This window comes from Bos grunniens, chromosome 25 (assembly GCF_055505025.1).
Source record: "Bos grunniens cultivar Pamir isolate PY7600 chromosome 25, Bosgru_T2T1.0, whole genome shotgun sequence".
Lineage (NCBI taxonomy): Eukaryota > Metazoa > Chordata > Mammalia > Artiodactyla > Bovidae > Bos > Bos grunniens.
In genome coordinates, this window is record NC_141189.1 from 26,017,730 (window position 1) to 26,039,533 (window position 21,804).

At 44.6% G+C, this 21,804-nt stretch overlaps 1 protein-coding gene across 7 annotated transcripts in view; it reads left to right on the forward strand.

Moving 5' to 3' along the window:
* The window catches only part of SYT17 (synaptotagmin 17), a 95,539-nt gene that overhangs the window by 39,443 nt on the left and 34,292 nt on the right, over nucleotides 1-21,804 (forward strand). For all 7 annotated transcript variants that reach the window (XM_086375560.1, XM_086375562.1, XM_086375566.1 and 4 more), the window contains 2 exons: nucleotides 18,827-18,947; nucleotides 20,642-20,797. In XM_086375560.1, the coding sequence (XP_086231686.1) occupies nucleotides 18,827-18,947; nucleotides 20,642-20,797 (277 nt within the window). The remainder of the gene's footprint in view (nucleotides 1-18,826; nucleotides 18,948-20,641; nucleotides 20,798-21,804) is intronic.

Below are 21,804 nucleotides of genomic sequence, written 5' to 3' on the forward strand. Positions count from 1 at the left end.
TTTGTAAAGTTCTTCTGTTTATTCTTGCTACCTCTTTTGAATCTCTTCTGCTTCTGTTAGGTCCTTAATGTTTCTGTCCTTTACTATGCCCATCCTTGCACGTAATATTCCCCTGATACTCCAGTTTTCTTGAAGAGATCTCTAGTCTTTCCCTTTCTATAATTTTCTTCTATTTCTTTGCATTGTTATTTTAAAAGCCTTCTTATCTCTCCTTGCTATTCTCTGAAACTCTGCTTTCAGTTGGGTATATCTTCTCCTTTCTCCCTTGCTTTTTGCTTCTCTTCTTTCCTCAGCTATTTGTAAAGCCTCAGTAGACAACCGCTTTGCCTTCTTGCATTTCTTTTCCTTTGGGATGGTTTTGGTCACCGCCTCCTGTACAATGTTATGAACCTCTGTCCATGTTTCTTCAGTTACTCTGTCTACCAGATCTAATCCTTTGAATCGATTTGTCGCCTCCACTGTATAATCATAAGAGATTTGATTTAGCTCTGGTCCCATCACTAGAAACACCCATGTTATCAGCTTTTCTTGGGCACTTGTTTAAAATATGAATTCCCAGTCTCCTCTTCTGAAGAATCTGGTCAAGTAGGTTTGAGGAGGCCCTACAAACCTGTGTTTTCCGCTTCTGAGGAGGGTGGCTATGGAAACATGGAACTTTATAAGCCTAGGCCTGTCCCCTGCCTGGATGGTGGCTGGTGCCTCACTCAGAACATATTCAAGATTGGACTAAATTGCTCTGCCTGCATGTTCTCCATATCCATCAGTGATATCACCATTTACTGTCAAACCTAGAAGTCTTATCTTATGCTGCTGCTGCTGCTGCTAAGTCTCTTCAGTCATGTCCGACTCTGTGCGACCCCATAGACGGCAGCCCACCAGGCTCCCCCGTCCCTGGGATTCTCCAGGCAAGAACACTGGAGTGGGTTGCCATTTCCTTCTCCAATGCATGAAAGTGAAAAGTGAAAGTGAAGTCGCTCAGTGGTGTCCGACTCTTAGCGACCCCATAGACTGCAGCCTACCAGGCTCCTCTGTCCATGGGATTTTCCAGGCAAGAGTACTGGAGTGGGGTGCCATTGCCTTCTCCGTCTAATCTTATACCCATCAGCAAACCATGCCAGCCGTACCCACCGCTCCAGTCCCCTCCACTCTGACCACCTCCAACCCACCATCGCCTCTCACCCGGGTTATCATAACTCTCCTTATGGGTTTGTCTGCTTCATCCCTTTGCTTCCCTCAATATATTCTCAACAGAGCAGCCAGGGGAAGCTAGTAAAACGAGTATCAGCTTAGGTCTTTCTCTTTCTTCTAACTTTCCAGTGGTTTCCCATCTCATTGAAGATAAAAATGGAAACAAGACCCAATCCCTCTTCCCTCCAACCTTTTTATCCCATTGGTGGCCTCCTTCACTCTGCTCCAGCCATACCAACTTTGTTGGGTTTCTCAAGCACACCAAGCATGATCCTGCCTCAGGGCCTTTGCACTTGCTGTCTCTGCTTGGAATGCTGTCCCTCCAGATACCTGCATGGCTCTCTCCTTTCTTCATTCAGTTCTGGCCTCAGTGTCACCATCTCAGAGAGGCCGTCCTTGACTTCCCTCTTAGGGGCAGCCCTGTCACTTTCTATCCCCTTAGGCAGCTTTATTTTTATTCACAGTACCTACCACTAGCAGACATTACAAGTTGGTTTCTTTACTGTCTCTTTCTTCTTCTACAATGTGAAGATCAAGAGGATGGGGATTTTTTTTTTTTTTTCTGTCTTGTTCACTGCTGGTTCTCCAGTGCCTGCTACATAATAAATGTTTAATAAAAGCATTTATGGAAGAGAATGAAGTAAGGGACAAAGAAAAGGAGAAGGAGGAAAGAAAACATATAAGGCTTAGGCAGGACTAGAGCTCAAAAGAAATCAGCATGTTTGGGACACATGGAAAGTATGATAGTTGAAACCCTAGGCATCAACAGTATTCTTATATAAGAAACACTGTATATATAATGTGAGAAGAAAAGGGGACCACAAGTTGAATTCTTGGAAAAACTGCCTTTGCAGGCAAGGAAAAAGGATTAGGAATGATGAAGACCAGGAGACAGAAGCTAGACTTCGAGGGAAGGTAGGCGAGAACCCTGTCATGCATAGCAACAGAAGCGTAAGAAGAGCTGGTCTCTATACTCCAATAGAAACTTTGAAAAATAAAAATAAAAGATGTGAGTCATCAAGGTTAAAAATATAAGGACAATTTGTAAAAACTTAAACAGCCAAAACAAGCTAGATTGAAATTTAATGATCACAAGCTTATGTCAGTTCCTCAAAATACATTTCAAATGAGAATTTATTGGAGTGACTGGTTAACTCCATCAGGTTGATTTCTCTAAAAAAAGAACGTTTATAAGAAAAGGAAAAAAAAGAAGAGCTGGTCTCCCCTAGAACTTTGTGGTTTGGCCCCCATTTTCCCCAGGAGGAAAGGAAGTGAGGCTCAGAGGGGTTCAGCAGCATGTCCAAGGTCACACAGTAGGTCCATGATGGAGCTGGCATTGGGGTGTAGGGCTGTGACTCAGTCCTGATTAGCATATCATGGCATCAGTTTCCTGTGGTGGCTGTGATAAATGACAACCAATCATGTGGCTTAAAACAAGAGGAATGTGTTCCCTCCCGGTTCTGGAGGCTAGAAGTCCAAAGTCAAGGTGTCGGCAGAGTCATATTGCTTCTGGAGGCCTTGAGGGAGATTTGGTTCCGTGATCTTTATGAGGGATACAGTTCAACGTGTAACAACCCTCCTACCTCCAAATACTTGGAGTAGGAAAGAGAAGTAAGTGAGAACATGGAAGGTGTGGTCTTGCGTTGGAGAAATGATAGCAGATGAAAAGTACAATAGGCTCATAAGAGAGTTTGTGACCGAGATGCAGAGAAGTAACTAATAACAACATGAGTGGAAAGGGGAATCAGAAGGAGAGACAGCTTCTGTTGGAAGAGGAAGGAAGTGCAGCCAGAGAGAACTTGTATTTTATTTTATTTTTTGATCACACCATGGGGCATGTGAACCCACTCCCTGCAGTGAAAGTATGGAGTCTTAACCTCTGGGATCACCAGTGGAGTGCCCTAGAGAGATCTCTTTGACATGCACGTCTAATTTGGTGACTGTCTAAAGCCTCAGTGGCTCCCTATTTGTCAGGATAAGTCCAGACTCATTACTTGGCTGCAAGGCATGAGCTGACCTGTTTTTGCCCCAGCCCCAGCCCTCCCCTGGACGCCCTTTACTTGCCCATGCTGGTCTTCTCCACTGTTCAGTGGGCCTGCCCTCTTGGCCCTCTATCTGCTCCTGCCAGAGAGTTTTAGGAAGGTTGGTTCCACAGCACCTTGTAATTCTTCATGGCACACACCACACTGCTAATTAAATCATCTTATAATGAATTAGTTCTACATAATAATTCATTGACGAATGTTTACTATCAGGAATTACATTATAGTGACCTTGATGTCTTGCTTACTGCTGTGTCCTCTGTGTCTAGCACGACTGCCCAATCAACAGATCATTACTGAGCACCTACTGTATGCTCGCCCTGTGCCCGACATGTGGTAGACACTTTAAATATCTGTGGACTGGATGGTTGGGTAAGGGGTGGTCTAATCAGGTGACTAAGATGCAGAGAAGCTGAAGGGGGGCTTTCTATGCAGAAGTGGGATGAGCTCATGGAAGAAAGGTCTAGGGGCTGGACCCTGCTGACTCGGAGGCCCTCCCCTAGCTGGCAGAGCCACTTCCTTGTAAGTGTCCCGGCCTATCATGGCTGCTGCTGCTGCTTCTATTAGAGGCGGTTCTCCCTAACTGTCCACTGTTGGTCCTTCATTATAGACTCTGGTAGCCTCATGCCTGCCATTCAGGTTTGGGTTGATAGTGTTACATATTCTGGAACCATCTCTGCTAGAACAGCTGTCCCTGCTGCAAGATGCTCACTGGGGGCCCAATTTGGAAGAGAGTCAGTATCTCATTCTTTCAAGATGCTTGAATGGATCTGAAGTAGGTTACTAATTTGGATGGCCATTGAGCCTTAAGTTCTTCAGACATCAAAAGATTAAGCCTCTCTCCCATCTTCCCTGAAAGGATTAGCTTCACACACAGGATATAAACAGATGTTTCTCTTGGCTTGCATTCACTCAGGGTCTGTTCTGTACCTGGGGAGATGGCCGGAGGTAACATAAAATCACTGCCTTCAAGGAACTTACCTGATAGGAAGAGAGAGAGGAGAAAAGAAGGGCACTCCCTCAGAAATGAAAACAGAGCCTTACCTCACACCACACACCAAAGCCAAGTCCAGGTGGTCCAAGCACTTACTTTTGAAAAGCCAAGCTTCAAGTTTTAGAAGGAAAAAAAGGAGAGTATCTTTATGACCAAAGTAGAGCAAAGCATATCTGAAAAGGTCCTAGAGTGTAAACCACAGAGGAAAAGGGTGACTGCATTCTGCCACTTTAAAGCTATGAACTTCTACTCATCAGAAAACGTGGTAGAAAAAAATTGAAAAACAAACCACAAACTGGGAGAACTATACACATGCATTAGTTGGCTAAGGCTGTTTTAACACAGTACCACACACTGGCTTAAACAAAAGAAATTTACCATAGCACATTTTTCAAGATCCAGAGGTCAACAGGGTCACTCCCTCTGAAGATTTCTAGGAAGAATCTACCCTAGATCTCTCTCCTGGCTCATGGTAGTTCCTTGAGAATCATGGCATTCTCCCTGTGTGCATATCAGCGTCCAGACTTTCCCCTCCTTGTAAGAACACCAGTCATATTGGGTTAAAGGCCCACCCTACTGCTGGACGACCTCATCTTAACCAATGACTTCTGCAGTGACCGTGTTCTCCTCTTGTGACTCAGATGGTGAAGAATCTGCCTACAATGCAAGAGACCTGGGTTTGATTTTTGGGTTGGGAGGATCCTCTGGAGAAGGGAATGGCTACCCACTCCAGTATTCTTGCCTGGGGAGTTCCATGGACGGAAGAGCATGGCAGGGTACAGTTCATAGTGTTACAAAGAGTTGGACATGGCTGAGAGGCTAACACTTTCACACTTTATTCTCAAATAATGTCACATTCTCAGGCTCTCAGAAGTGGAACTTAAGTATATGAATTTGGGAAGAGACACAGTTCAACCCATAACTGGTGAATAATTTTGTAGTCATAATATTTGAGGTTCAGTTCAGTCACTCAGTGGTGTCTGCCTCTTTGCGTCCGCATGGACTGCAGCATGCCAGGCTTCCCTGTCCATCACCAACTCCAGGAGCTTGTTCAAACTCATGTCCATTGAGTCGGTGATGCCATCCAACCATCTCATCCTCTATCGTCCCCCTTTCAATCTTTCCCAGGATCAGGGTCTTTTCCAATGAGTCAGTTCTTCTCATCAGGTGGACAAAGTATTGAAGCTTCAGTTTCAGCATCAGTCCTTCCAATGAATGTTCAGGACTGATTTCCTTTAGGATTGACTGGTTTGATCTCCTTGCAGTCCAAGAGACTTTTAAGAGTCTTCTCCAACACCACAGTTCAAAAGCATCAGTTCTTTGGCGCTCAGCTTTTTTTATCGTTAAACTCTCATATCCATACATGACTACAGGAAAAACCATAGCTTTGACTAGACTGACCTTTATCGACAAAGTAATGTCTCTGCTTTTTAATGTGCTGTCTAGATTGGTCATAGCTTTTCTTCCAAGGAATAAGCATCTTTTAATTTCATGGCTGCAGTCACCATCTGCAGTGATTTTGAAGCCCAAGAAAATATAGTCTGTCACTGTTTACATTGTTTCTCCATCTATTTCCTATGAAGTGATGGGACCAGATGCCATGATCTTAGTTTTCTGAATGCTGAGCTTTAAGCCAGCTTTTTCACTCTACTCTTTTACCTTCATCAAGAAGCTCTTTAGTTCCTCTTGCTTTCTACCATAAGGGTGGTGTCATCTGCATATCTGAGGTTATTGATATTTCTCCCAGCAATCTTGATTCCAGCTTGTGCTTCATCCAGCCCAGTGTTTCTCATGATGTACTCTGCACAGAAGTTAAATAAGCAGGTTGACAATATACAGCCTTGACGTACTCCTTTCCCAATTTGGAACCAGTCTGTTGTTTCATGTCCAGTTCTAACTGTTGCTTCTTGACCTGCATACAGATTTCTCAGGAGGCAGGTCAGGTGGTCTGTATTCCCATCTCTTTAAGAATATTCCACAGTTTGTTGTGATCCACACAGTCAAAGGCTTTGGCGTAGTCAATAAAGCAGAAGTAGATGTTTTTCTGGAACTCTTGCTTTTTCTATGATCCAGTGGATGTTGGCAATTTGATCTCTGGTTCCTCTGCCTTTTCTAAATTCAGCTTGAACATCTGGAAGCTCATGGTCCACATACTGTTGAAGTCTGACTTGGAGAATTTTGAGCATTACTTTGCAAGCATGTGAGATGAGTGTAATTGTGCGGTAGTTTGAGCATTCTTTGGCATTGCCTTTCTTTGGGATTGGAATGAAAGCTGACCTTTTCCAGTCCTGTGGCCACTGCTGAGTTTTCCAAATATTTGAAGGCCTTCTTATAAATCAGTAGGTGGCCAATAGAAAAATGGGCCAAAAGAAATGAACAGAGTCTTCATAGAAGAGGAAAAAAGATGAATAGCTGATGAACATGAAAAGATGCTCAGTCCTTTTAGCAGGCAGAGAAATACAAACCGAATCCATCATAAGATATCCCGTGGACAGGAATAATTAGGAAGCCTGACAGTAACAGATACAATCCAGTGTAAAATGTATATTGTCAGCCATGCCATGAGCATAGCAAGGAGGAGCACTGAAGTCACATAGAAAGAAAGTCAGTGTTTCCACACAGAGGAGGAGATGTAATTCAGTATGTGGCCAGATAGTCAATCAAAGAAACACAAGCAAAAATTGTTTTGGCGGCCACACTGATCCCACACCCTACCGTCACATGTTAATACTCGGTGCTGGTGATGCCGTGGAGACACTTCTGCCCTCTCCCTTTCCTGGTGGCTGTGAAGTTAGTTCAGCCCTTTTGACAAACGGTCTGGTGGTTCATACTGAACAGCAGACAAATATCTGGACGTTTTTCCTGGTTTAATATATTCTTTGACCCAGTGATATCACCCTTGGGTTTTATTAGAGGGATGTAATCTGAAAGAGGAAAAAGTGCCAAAGTGCCCTATTTTACGTCGTTAAAAATAACCCAAGTACCTAGCAATAGAAAGTGGTTAAAGTAAATTAGTGTTTCAGCCTAATGGGATATTCTAAGTAGACATTACAAAAGATATTTGTGATGTCTGGATAGTAACTCGGAAAACGTGTGTGTCTATTTAAGTTGTAAAAATCAGGGGTGATATTTCAGAATTCACCTGTGTTGTCAATGCTGCTATGCAAATATTGTTTTGATTATTGATAGGGACTGGAAGAAGAATCTGAAAGGGTGGCGGTGGAGAAAAGAAAGCTTTGGATGAAATGTGTAATGTGCTGGGATTGTGGCTGAATTTTGCTTTAAAAAAAAAAATCCATTCCTAATTTAATATTGTTCGTGCAGTAAATTAAGAGACAAAAGGTTTCTCCTGACTCATGGGAACAAAGGCATGAGCACACAGCAGCTGTGTTTGGGCATCATTAAAAGTGTGTGCACACATCTGATACCCTCTGCTAGGTGAGTGAGAGCAAGGGTGCCCTCAAAGCACTTCAAAGGAAGTCTGTCAGGAGGAGAGCCCGCGGTTTTTTCCCAGAAAGTGTCTGTTGTTCCAAATGGTTTTCTTTGATTTCCCTTTTATTGATGAAGACTTAGCTGTGTTCAGAGGTTGCAGGCAGGCAGAGTTTTTCTCTGGGTGGAAAGCAGGGCTTCTGGGGGGCTAGCAGGGTGGCTTCTGGATTCATTTGAGTAATTTACAGATGAACTATTTCCGTTTCCCTAAGCCCACCCTACGTGGTTCCACCAAATGAAGCTCATCGGGCCCTTTAAAAAGGAAATGAGACCTATTTGTGACGTTGCCTTGAATTGGGAGAAGGCAGGTGTGGTACCAGTCACCCAGTTCCTTCTCCCACCTCCATTTCAGTTTTCTTGGGTAGGGCCAGTGACAGACGTTGTGACGATGACCCCTCTTGTCCGGGATGTGGTGCAGGGGGCCTCCCTGTTGGGGCCACACAGCTTGGTCTCATGGCCTCTGGCCTCAAATTCTTCCTGGTGCTCTGCAGATAGTGGTGGAGAGATGGACATGGGCGAGCGCCATGAAGGAAAGAGAACAAGGTGATGTGGTAGAAAGTGATGGGGGTGGGGGGCTCTTGTCCATTGGGTGGTCGTGGAAAGCCTAGAGCAGGAGGTGACATTTGAGTTGAGATTCCCAGGCTGAGGGAACAGCAAGCCTTGGGGTAGGATTGGCCTTGTGTTTTCAAGGAGTAGAGCAGAGGCAGTTGTGGCAGCTGGATGAGGTCTGAGATAGAAGCAGCGGTTGGATTATTTAGATCCTGGTAGATAAGTGGTTCTCAACTGGGTGATTTTGCCCCGAGGGAACCTTTAGCAGCGTCTAGAAAGGAAAAGGCAATGGCACCCCACTCCAGTACTCTTGCCTGGAAAATCCCATGGACAGAGGAGCCTGGTAGGCTGCAGTCCATGGGGTCGCTAAGAGTCGGACACAACTAAGCGACTTCACTTTCACTTTTCACTTTCATGCATTGGAGAAGGAAATGGCAACCCACTCCAGTGTTCTTGCCTGGAGAATCCCAGGGACGGGGGAGCCTGGTGGGCTGCTGTCTATGGGGTCACACAGAGTCGGACACGACTGAAGCGACTTAGCAGCAGCAGCAGCAGCAGGACATTCCGGGTTATCACAGTTAGGGGTGGTGTGCTGCTGGCATCTAGTGGGTGGGGACCAGGGATGCTGATAAACATCCTACGGTGGCCAGGACAGCCCCACAACACAGAATGTTGCTGTTGTTGAATCGCTAAGTTGTGTGCAACTCTTTGTGACTCCATGGATGCGGCATGCCAGACTTCCCTGTCCTTCACCATCTCCTGGAGTTTGCTCACACTCATGTCCATTGAGTCGATGATGCCATCCAACCATCTCATCCTCTGTTGCCTTCTTCTCCTCCTGCTCTCAATGTTTCTCAGCATCAGGGTCTTTTCCAGGGAGATGGCTTTTTGCATATGGTGGCCAACGTATTGGAGATCATTCCAACACAGAATGATCCTTCCCCAAATGGCAGTAGTGCCAAGGTTGACAAATCATGTTGAAGATTAGGCTAAGGATTTTGAATTTCATTCTAAGAGTGATGGAGGGTATTAAGCAGGGAAGTGAGAGAAAGGCCTGGCTCTGTTTTCTTTTACAAACCTAGAGAACTGAAATCCAGTTCTTCCAGCTCTGACATGCCAACCTTATCAGATGAAATTTGAGTTGGAGAAAGAAGACTTCATAGCATTGGAGATCCCCTCAAAGTAAGCAATCCATTCTCCTTGGGCTGGTTGAACACATCTCCCAGAAGGAGTCTGTATCTGGTGCTTGGGTTTCTGCTTGCAGTGAAGAAAAGGATGGGAGTTGTAGCTTGATCTTTGACTTACAGCTGGTGCTGTGGCGTCTTCCAGTCTGGAGAGACTACCCAAGACAAGTTCAGCAGAGACAGTGAATGGACTTTCCTCCTAGTCGTTGGAGGAAAATTCAAAGTCTTTAGTTGCTGTTAACATATTGAAAAGCAGAGACATTACTTTGCCAACAAAGGTCCGTCTAGTCAAGGCTATGGTTTTTCCTGTGGTCATGTATGGATGTGAGAGTTGGACTGTGAAGAAGGCTGAGCGCCGAAGAATTGATGGTTTTGAACTGTGGTGTTGGAGAAGACTCTTGAGAGTCCCTTGGACTGCAAGGAGATCCAACCAGTCCATTCTGAAGGAGATCAGCCCTGGGATTTCTTTGGAAGGACTGATGCTAAAGCTGAAACTCCAGTACTTTGGCCACCTCATGCGAAGAGTTGACTCATTGGAAAAGACCCTGATGCTGGGAGGGATTGGGAGCAGGAGGAGAAGGGGACGACAGAGGATGAGATGGCTGGATGGCATCACTGACTCGATGGACGTGAGTCTGAGTGAACTCCGGGAGTTGGTGATGGACAGGGAGGCCTGGCGTGCTGAGATTCATGGGGTCGCAAAGAGTCGGACATGACTGAGCAACTGAACTGAACTGAACGTTTGTTCAGGCTAGAATCACGTGTAAGAGAAGAATCCGAACCAGGACAAGGTTCGTAGGTTTTATTACGATTTCTCAGCCTCAGCACTATTGATATTTTGGGCCAGGTCATTCTCTGTTGTGTGTGTGTTTGCTGGGATGGGGGCAAAGGGGAGGTGTCCTGTGTTTTTGTAGGATATTTAGCTGCATCGCTGGCCTCCACCCACTAGGTGTCAGTAGCAACCCCTTCCCCAATTGTGATAACCAAAAATGTCTCCAGACACTATCGGTGTCTTGGGAGGTTGTGGGGACGGCAGAATTAGGTTGCAGGAAAGGCATAATTGCCCAAGACTGATGAAAGTTTAATGAGTCAGTATGTCATGGGTGTCCACAAATATCGCTATAAATTCCATGACCCTTCGGGGCGGGGGTCAGGTTGGGGAGCTACTGAAGTAGGTGGTCCTGCTTTTTCTGTGGCCATGTTCTGAGCTCCTTACCAGCTGTGCTGGTCAGCTTTTAAATTTAGCACCAAGTACTTCTAGGGAAGAGGGACTAAGGGGACGCTGGCTCCAGGAACCCTCCAAGAACATTCCGCCCTTGGGCTTGATGTCCAGTACGTGTTCTCCATATGTGGGCACATTCACAGGCAGAGGCCCCCAGGGTAGCAAAGACACTCCACTTTCAGAGCTGGGTTAAGGCTTGACCTTGAGATAATGATAGAGCCTCTCATCATTTGTTGTTCAAGATGGTTATTCTCAACTGTTTATCCCAGCAGTGGTCTAAATTCCCCACAAGGGGCACTTCAGGATAGCTTCTGAAATATCAAATTCTTGCCAAAAAATATATTTCTGTCTTTTTTACTTGGAGTGGAGATGGGGGGCATCCCCCATTTGTAGGGGTTCAGAGCGCACCTCTTTAGCCCAGCATTGTCTTTCCCACTTAAAAAACAGACAAACAAAAACCAAGAATGCAAATGAATGAAGATAATATTACCTGTAGTGAGCACTAATGAATGCTCATTTGCTTTAGTCGTGTCTAACTCTTTGTGACCCCATAGGCTGTAGCCTGCCAGGCTCCTCAGTCTATGAGGTTTCCTAGACAAGAATACTGGAGTGGGTTGCTATTTCGTTCTCCAGAGATCTTCCCAAACAGGGATCGAACCCTCATCTGTGTCTCCTGCATTGCAGGTGGATTCTTTACCCACTGAGCCCCCTGGGAAGCCCCCATTTGTAAAGAGAATCCTCACTAATTTATTTGAGAAATATAAATTATTAATCCTCTTTGGCTACTTTGTTATTAATAGCAAGTTACTTGGAAATCCAAGGACAGAGGAGCCTGGTGGGCTACAGTCCATGGGGTCACAAAAGACTTGGACATGACTTAACAACTGAACAACAGCAACAACTCGGGAGTTTATGTTAGTTACATCAAGATTGTTCAGGACCAGAGCAGCAAAGGGTGCCAGGGCTGCAGTGAAGGATTCCTTCATTCTGTTTTATCTGCAAGGGGTGCCCCTTCCTGCATTATTTGATGGACAAAATCCTACTTCCCTTTCTTTTTTCTAACTTTATTGAGATATAATTGACATATAACACTGTAAGTTTAAGGTATACAATGTGATGACATATATAGAATTTTGCATGTATTTTGAAGTGACTGCCATGATCAGCTGAGTCAACACATCCTACCTGTCTGTTAGGAATTAACTCAAATGCATCTTGAGTGAAGGAGCCTTCCCTGATCACGCCCCTTCCCAGAGTGGATTGTGCTTCAGTCTTGTACTCGGTCTGGTTCATATGGCTTATTAGCACCTCAGTTCAGTTCAGTTCAGTCACTCAGTCATGTCCGACTCTTTGCGACCCCATGAATCGCAGCACGCCAGGCCTCCCTGTCCATCACCAACTCCCGGAGTTCACTCAGACTCACGTCCATTGAGTCAGTGATGCCATCCAGCCATCTCATCCTCTGTCATCCCCTTCTCCTCCTGCCCCCAATCCCTCCCAGCATCAGAGTCTTTTCCAATGAGTCAACTCTTTGCATGAGGTGGCCAAAGTACTGGAGTTTCAGCTTTAGCATCATTCTTTCCAAAGAGATTAATTAATTAATTAATTAACACCTAGGACATATTATATTATATTTTTTAATTGAGGTGAAATTCATATAACATCAGTTTAACCATCCGAAAGTATACATTTCAGTGGCACTTAGTACATTCTCGATGTTGTAAGACCATCGCCTTTCGTTCCAAAACATTTCTATCTCCAAGGGAGACCCTATACCCACTAAGCAGTCACTCCCATCTTCCCCTCCTCCCAGATCCTGGCAACCACTAATCTGATTTTTGTTTCTATGGATTTACTGATTCTGGGTATCTCATAAATGGAACCACACAATATGTGATTTTGTGTCTGGCTTCTTTCACCTAGCATCATGTTTTTGAGGCTCTACTACACAATACCGAAGCACATATCACTACTTCATTCATTTTCATGACTGAATAACACCTCTGTATGAATCATAGTTTGTTAATCTATTCATCCGTTGATGGACATTTGGGCTGTTTCCCCCTTTGGCTACTATGAATGGTGCAACTGTGAAATTCATGTGCACATTTTTCTGTTCTCTTGGGCATATACCTAGGAGTGAAATTGCTGGGTCATACCATATCTGTATGTTTCATGGAATGGCCACACTGTTTCGTAGAAGAGTGGCTATGGCATTTTACGTGCCCAGCAGCAGTGTACAGGGTTCCAGTTTCTCCACATCTGTGCCAACACTTATTCTTTTCTTTTTTCTTTTCATATTTTCCCTAGTCTTCCCCAGCCGACTAACTTGTTGATGGCTGGGATCATGCTTTAATTAGCATCAACACAAAGTAAGCGTTAATACAGGGACTGAGCTTGCTTCCTGTCCTTCCTCACTGGTGTCCCTGAGCTAGAATCTCTTCATCTGTAAAATGGAAATCTCTAGGCTATTAGGGGAAGAAATGAGATTGAGCCTTAGCTTGTCAAGATCAATGCCTGGTCCAGGGTGCTTTCTTTGTAAAGGTTTGCTGTAATTACCATGTTCATGACTTCCCAGGCCCAGGCCCCAGTAACTGTTGAATAAATGTTGAATAAATAAATCAAGCCTTCGATATTGCTCAGTTAGTCTCCTTTTTTATTTCTACCAACTGTTCCCTGAGTTCCAGACAACTGTCTTGCAAGTTGATCACTCCTGAGACAGAGAGAAAGAATGGCTAGATCAATGGACCTGCTTTCCTGGAAAAACAGCATGAAAACCCTGATGTGCTCGTGTAGGGTGGGGGTGGGGGCACAGGAGAGGGCTGCCAGCTTGTATCCTACTAATGGAGTGAAGGCTGAAAGAGCTTGCCTTTTTTTTTCCTTTAGATGAAAAACAACCTTCTCAGAAAGGTGATGACATCAGCAAGCTGCCTTGTTGAGGGTTCAGTCAATGGCCCCAGGGAGGAGGCGAGCAGCCCTCTCTAGGAAGCACTCTACTTAGAGAGGGCTTGAGGGCCTCTTAGGAGCCGAGGCTGGGAACTGGCCTTGGGTCCTTCTCTGTTAATCCATCTCTTTGCACTGGCAGTTGGGCCATGAGCAGGCTCCCACTGGGTCAGCCACGGGGCAGCTTTCTCTGGCTCCGTGGACCCTTCCAGAATCCACCTCCTCTCACCCTCAAACCCACTGGCTTTGTTCCTCCCTCTTTTCACTTGTTCTTCTCTGCCTGTCGTGTCCCCCTCCACACTTAACATGCCTCCAATCTCCCCTCAGTTGAAAGAGGGGCTGACTTTATTTTCTTGGGCTCCAAAATCACCGCAGATGGTGATTGCAGCCATGAAATTAAAAGATGCTTACTGCTTGAAAGGAAAGTTATGACCAACCTAGACAGCATATTAAAAAGCAGAGACATTACTTTGTAAACAAAGGTCCGTCTAGTCAAGGCTATGGTTTTTCCAGTAGTCATGTATGAATGTGAGAGTTGGACTAGAAAGAAAGCTGAGTGCAGAAGAATCGATGCTTTTGAACTGTGGTGTTGGAGAAGACTCTTGAGAGTCCCTTGGACTGCAAGGAGATCAACCAGTCCATCCTAAAGGAGATCAGTACTGGGTATTCATTGGAAGGACTGATGTTGAAGCTGAAACTCCAATACTTTAGCCACCTGATGTGAAGAGTTGACTCATTTAAAAAGACCCTGATGCTGGGAAAGATTGAGGGCTGGAGGAGAAGGGGACAACAGAGGATGAGATGGTTGGATGGCATCACCGACTCGATGGACATGAGTTTAGGTAAACTCTGGGAGTTGGTGATGGACAGGGAGGCCTGGAGTGCTGTGGTTCATGGGGTCACAAAGAGTTGGACACGACTGAGCGACTGAACTGAACAATCTCCCTTCACAGAGAGGCCTTGCCCGCCAACCACCCTAGCTGACGTGGCAGCCCCCGTGTGTGCCCCATCAGTCACCATCTCTGCCTGATTTTCTTGCTTTCTTTTTTACTGTTTATTTTTATTTGTGTTTTTAAATGAAATATTTCTAACAGAAAACAATACAATAATACCCACTTAAACATCTCCCAGACTTGACAAGGGCTAATATTCTGCTCTGCGTGCTTGCTTTAGATTTCCGCCCCCTACTTTACTGAGTTATGATTTATATGCAATAAATGAAAAGTGGAAGTGTTAGTCACTCAGTTGTGTCCAGTTCTTTGTGGCACCATGGACTGTAGCCCACCAGGCTCCTCTGTCCATGCAATTCTCCAGGCTAGAATACTAGAATGGGTTGCCATTTCCTTCTCCAGGGAATCTTTCTAACCCAGGGACTGAACCCCAGCCTCCTGCGTTGCAGGCAGATTCTTTACCGTCTGAGCCACCAGGGAAGCCCATATGCCGTAAACACATACATTTGACGTATACAGTGTATTGATCTGGGGGCAAGTGCGCCTGTGAAACAACTACCACAATCAAGATATAAATATTTCTATCTTCCCCAGAAAGGCCTGCATCTCCCTTGCCCTGCTGGAGTTTTCTTCCTAGTACTCAGCATTATCTGAAATCACCTCATTCATGACTTTCTTTTTAGTGTACTGTCTCCACTTCTAGAATGTATATTCCATGATGCAGGCATCATATCTCATTCCAGCCCAGGCACATAGTAGGCCCACAGGCAATCAGTGGAAGCCGTGATAAGTACTCACTACCCTTGTGTGCTCACATCCTGACACATTTTGTGTGACGATGTCTGTAGGGTAGGTTGCTGGAGATGGAACTGTTGGGTGAAAGAATATTTGCTCTCTTTTTGTTAAAACAAAGGAGACTGCCGTCTCCCTTTCCCTCGTGTACCCAGCGTTTCTCAACCTCGGCACTGTTGCCATTTGAGGTTGGGTCATTCTTTGTTTGGGGCGGTAGCTATCCACTAGATATGGGTATTCTACAAAGGGAGGTGTACCAGGAGCATCCCCCACCATAGCTGTGACAACCCAAGATCTCTTCAGACATTGGCAAATGTGGCCTGGGGACAAAATTGTGCCCATCTCTAAACTACCTTCGATGACTAGATTGGTTAAATCTGGTTGAACCTGTTTATGCAGCTCAGCTGACTGAATTACAAATCTTGATCCCTGTGTATACAGTTGCATTATGAGATGAGATGCTGGTTCATTTAAGAAGCAGGGAAGGCATCACTCTGACTTACAAACCTGGGAGAAACCAAGCCCACAGGGCTTTCGAATGGCGTATCCCTGGCCTGGGCACCAGCATAATGCACAGCACTCCTTGCCTGGGGACAAACATGTATTCCAGGCCTTCGAGAACAAGAAGGAAACCTTTAGCTAATGTGTAAAGGGCTCTGAACGTCTCTGATTACTCAAGACACTGAGTTGGCCATTTCTTTCTTGAAAAATCTGCAAGCTTGTGTGCCCAGAGCTGGACAGCAAGAATGTCAAGGGTGAAGGAAGACACATGGGAACCTCGTGACATGAAGAGACAGATCCCATCTGGGGGGCACTGCATTGTGCCCAGATGTTACCAGGTGGGGATGTGGGCTCAGCCTTGGCAGACCTTCCTGTTTTTCAAGAAAGGCAAGAAATCTAGGCTTTTTTGTGTGTGAAAGGCATCACACAAAAATTTTATAAATGTTTCTTGAATTTTATAAATGTTAGCAAGTAATTATCTGTTTGCTGCTGCTGCTAAGTCGCTTCAGTCGTGTCTGACTCTGTGCGACCCCATAGACATCAGCCCACCAGGCTCCCCTGTCCCTGGGATTCTCCAGGCAAGAACACTGGAGTGGGTTGCCATTTCCTTCTCCAATGCATGAAAGCGAAAAGTGAAAGTGAAGTTGCTCAGTCGTGTCTGACTCTTCGCGACCCCAAGGACCACAGCCTACCAGGCTCCTCTGTCCATGGGATTTTCCAGGCAAGAGTACTGGAGTGGGTTGCCATTGCCTTCTCCAAATTATCTGTTTAAACGTGATGTGAACCAAACAAAACGTATCTACAGGCTGCCAGTCAGCATGCTCTGAGTTGATTTCCAAGGTTGTTTCATGTTTGGTGACTAACTCAGTGGGTTCAGAAATATTTTGGTTTGACTCTTCATCCAGTCAACAAATGTTTATTGAGTATCTGCATGTACCAAGCATTGTTCTAGAGCTGCCACTTGGTATTGACTTGTTCAAATGACCGACACCAAAAGAGATAGAGATTAGGGGTGGGCGAGTGTGTGGGTGGACAAAGGATGGATGGATGGATAGACAGATAGATCAATCTCATCATTGAGAGATACATGCTAGAATATTACAGATAAAATAATATGATGTTTGGGAATTACTTCAGAATAAGATGAGGAGTTGGATGAGGGTTTAGGTGAATCAAGATTGGCCATGTGATGGAATTGTTGACGTTGAGTGATGGTGCTATCCGGAAGCCCCTTATACGCTTCTGTTTTCTTTTAAATGTGATTGGAGATTTCCCATACTAAAAATACTTGGGTTTTTATTTATTTATTTCTGGCTGTGCTGGGTCCCCGTTGCTGCTCGTGGGCTTTCCCTAGTTTAGACAAACGGGGGCTACTCTTCATTGCGGTGCACGGGCTTTTCATTGTGATATCTTTTGTTGCAGAGCCCAGGCTCTAGGGTGCAGGCTGCAGTAGTTGTGGTGCTCGGGCTTAGTTGCTCTGCGGCATGTGGACTCCTGGACTAGGGATCAAACCCGTGTCCTCCGCATGAGCAGGCAGATTCTCAACCACTGAACCACGATGGAAGTCCAAAATATTTGTTTTAATGTACTTATCAGAAAAGCACTCTAAAAGATACACAGGTAAAATAGCATCACGTCTGGGACTTGGTTTAAAATATGCAGCTAAAGTTTTTTACAAGTCAGGGTATAGATATGCTATGGTCTGAATGTCTGTGGTCCACTCCCCCCACCCCCTGGGAAGTTCACATGTTGGAATCCTAACATGAAATGTAACGGTGTTAGAATGCTTAGCCTTTGGGAAGTGATTAGGTCATGAAGGTGGAGCCCCCCATGAATAGGATTAGTGCCCTTATTAAAACTCCAGAGAGCTTCCCAGCCCTCTGCTAAGGAGTCTGCCACCCTGAAGAGGGCCCTCAGCCAACCATGCAGGCACCCTGATCTACCAGTGTCCAGAACTGTGAGAGAGAAATTGCTGTTGTTTATAAGCTCCCCAGTCTGTGGTATTTTGTTATTATAGCAGCCTGTACGGACTAAGACAAGATGAAACATGTTGCAGCGTGTAGATAATTGGTATAATTGGGTGATGGGTATATGGAGATTAATTAAACTGGACTATTTAACTTGTATTTGAAATTTTCTACAATTAAAAAAATGTTTACAGGGATAAAGAAGTGGGGGCCTCTTGTTTCTTGGTACTGTTGGAAGGATGGAGTCACGCAGTGGGTGCGTATGTGAACTTCCCACAGCTTCCCACAATTTGGTTGTATTAACAGCAAAGGAACAGATAATCTTCAACAAGTGACGTCACAGTCTGAGCTTGCTGTGGTGAGGTTGGAAGCACAGGCTTTTTGTGGGCTCAGCCTGCAGGTTGAGAACAGATTTCTCAACCTGCTAAAATATTACAGATAAATAATATAATGTCTGGGAATTACTTCAAAACAGTATGAGAACCTGCAGGATGGTTTCCCTGCAGGGTGGTCTGCCTCCCCGGTATCCTGCTGGGAGGCAGAATAGCACAATGCTCAGAGAGTCTGGAATCCACCTCCCTAGGTCCAAGTGTTAGCACTACCGCTTTCTAGCTCTGTGGCCTGGGACATGTTTCTGAGCCTCTGTCTCCTCCAAGCCTCAGTTCCCTCTTCTGTTAAATGTGAAGATTGAACTAGTAATTTCATGTAAAGTACTCAGCACAATACTTGGCATGTGGCATTTATTTATTATCATTATTGATGCTTTTGTTCTTACTATGTTGTTGCTGCTCTTAAATATTCTAAAAGCAGAACAAACTTTCTGAGATGGATGGAAGAAAATAATTGGGGAAAGAGGCTAAAATAACTCAGAAAAAGAGGTACCTTCTGTCAGCTGATCCACCCGTAGAAGTCCATTTGTGAGCTGCTGGAATCAATTTCCTGCATGAGAGGTGCAAAAGAAGTACAAGAAAAATGCAACTTCCTGATTATATCCTTTCTCCACAGAATGAGGTAGAACTCGGGGAGCTGCTTCTGTCACTGAATTATCTCCCGAGTGCTGGGAGGCTGAATGTTGACGTCATTCGAGCCAAGCAACTTCTTCAGACAGATGTGAGCCAAGGTTCAGGTACAGTGTGGCCCCTCCTTCTGCCATTGCTTTAACAAGGCGTCTATGTTTGTTTGACACAAGGGACCTGATTTCCTTTTTCTGCATCCTGGATGCTGTTAATTAATAGGACTTTCTGAGGATAAAATAGTATCCAGATCTAGTCTGTTAGTTCAAGAGATAAAATAAATGATCAGATATCTCTTGGGATGAGGCAGGTAAATGATACCATTCCATTTGAAGTGGGGGTTTGATCGAGACCAGGTGTGATAACTGTTGAACTCTAGATCCTCCTTGTACACATGCACCCTGGAGGAAGTTACTTGCCTGTCCAGATGCTATGCTTCCCTGGTAGCTCAACTGATAAAGAATCTGCCTGCAATGCAGCAGACCCTGGTTCGATTCCTGGGTCGGGAAGATTCCCTGGAGAAGGGAATGGCTACCCACTCCAGGATTCTGGCCTGGAGAATTCATTCCATGGACTGCATAGTCCACGGGGTTGCAAAGAGTGGTTCATGAGTGAGCCACGTTCACTTTCTGGATGCTATGCCTGCAGTGGAGACACCATGCTCCAGGTGGCGGTAGTGAGCACTGACGATGCTTTCTAGTCCGTGAGACCAGTGGACACCCTCTGAGGTTCTTTTTCTAGCTCATTTCAAATGTAGCATACATCTTTATAAATGCCAGCTCCGAAAACACTGCTGTATTTCAAATGTCTATAACACACCAATTTGAACGTGTCTTTTAATGAAATAGAACAGATTACATTCCCTCCTTATGTAGCTTTCCCATGACAGCAAAGGATATTATCTTGAAAGCAGTCATGGTTGCTGGGGTCTCTTCAGCTCAGTGGTGGAAATATAGTCTTTTCTAAGTGCAATAGCTAAAATAAATTACTTTTGCTATAAAGTGACAGCTGAATTTAGAAGACAACTTGTATTCTCAAAAACCACATATTAAAAACAGATTTTGAAGGGGCCAGTGGAGGGAATGGTATTAAAGCTGGAGAGTTTCAGATTCACCACAGTGGGAGAGTCAGTATGATAGGATGATTAAGAGCTCCTGAGTAAAACTGCCTGGAACCAAATCCTAGTTCTACTTCTTATAAATGATGTGGCCTTGGGGAAGTTACTTAACCTCTATAAACCTCAATTCTCCATCTGAAAAATTGAGATAACAGCATTTATCTCATTGGGTTGTTTATACAAACATAAAATTAGATAATGTACATGAATTTCTTTGTAAGCTGTAAAGTGATCTAAGAATAATAGTTATAATTCTGCCATCTCCATTTTCCCCTGTATGGGCTTTGGGCTCACTGACATGATGATGGGCTTCTAAGGCCAGAAAAACTAGGACAGGCTCTGGGTCTAGCTATTCTTTCACTAGCCTTATCTTAATGCAAATCATTTCCTATTTGAGTTCTCAGTTTCTTCATCTGTAAAATGAACACAATGCCTGACACATGCGGGGAGCTCAGTAAATCTTGCATGTCTAGAGAAAGAGAGAAAAGGGTGAGCAGAGAAGAAGCTGGATGGGAAAAAGAAAAAAATATGTGGATAGATGGGGAAATGGATGAATGAAAGAAGGAGTGGAAACCTGGAATGGATGGACTGATGGAAGATGAAAGAATGGGTAGGTCACTGGGTCGAATGGTTGGAAAGTTAGGCGAATGGATGGATTGGGTTTCATGATCTCCAACACTCTATTCTCAGACCCATTTGTGAAAATTCAGCTGGTACATGGACTCAAGCTTGTGAAAACAAAGAAGACATCCTTCTTAAGAGGCACAATCGATCCCTTTTACAATGAATCCTTCAGCTTCAAAGTTCCCCAAGAAGAACTGGAAAATGCCAGCCTAGTGTTTACAGGTAGGTGGTGTTCCAGACATTGAGAACTACAGGTGAGACATATTCAACGTATTGTCCTAGGGATAGAAGGTGATCTCGAGAGGGTGATATTTAAGAACTTCATGTCTGGTATTTAGCTGCCTGGGTTTGAACTCACCATTTGTGAATTTGGAAAAGATTTATAGAACCACAAATTATAATCATTGCAAATGCGAATTTTGAAGCCAGATTTCCTGGCACTTCCACATAATTACTAAAGTCTTAGGCAAGTTACTTAGCCTCTCTGAGCTTCAGTTTCTGTCATCTACAAAATGTGGGCAATAATAGTACTTGTTTCATAGGTTTGTTGTGAAGATGAAGTGACTTATGACTTTGAGATAATCCTAAGTACTAGGAGAGCTTTGATGATATGATGATTCAAGTAGCTTATGGTCTAATAGGGAAACATAAGAAAATATGTTCACCTAACTCAGAGAGGAGGATTTTGAAAGGCTTCCCAGAGGACATGGCATTTAAGTAAAGACTTCAGGTGCCACACTCTGGCTGAATCTATTGTTTCCAAAGTATAATTTAATCTACTGTTTCCAGGATGTATTGGTTATCTATTGCTGCAAAATCACCCCAAACTTTAGTGGTTCAAAACAATCAATGTTTATTATCTCCTATTTGCTCTGGGTCAAGAATCCAGGCATAGCTTTGCTCAGTGCTTCTGGCTGAGGTTCTCTGACAGGGCTGCAGTTAATGTATTGGCTTGGGCTTCAGTCTCATCTGAAGGCTCACCTGAAGATCAGGTGGGGATCTGTTTTCAATCTTCTTAACATAGTTGTTGGCAGGATTCAGTTCCTTGCAGAACGTTGGCTTGGGGCCTCAGGTCCTTCTTGGATGTTGGCCAGTGACCTTGCCCAGTTACTTACCACATGGTCTGCTTCATAGCACAACTTACAGTGTGGCAACTGGCTTACAGTGGGCAAATGAGGGGGTAAGAGAGGATAAGCAAGAGGGAAGCTATAGTCCTTTTGTAACCTAGT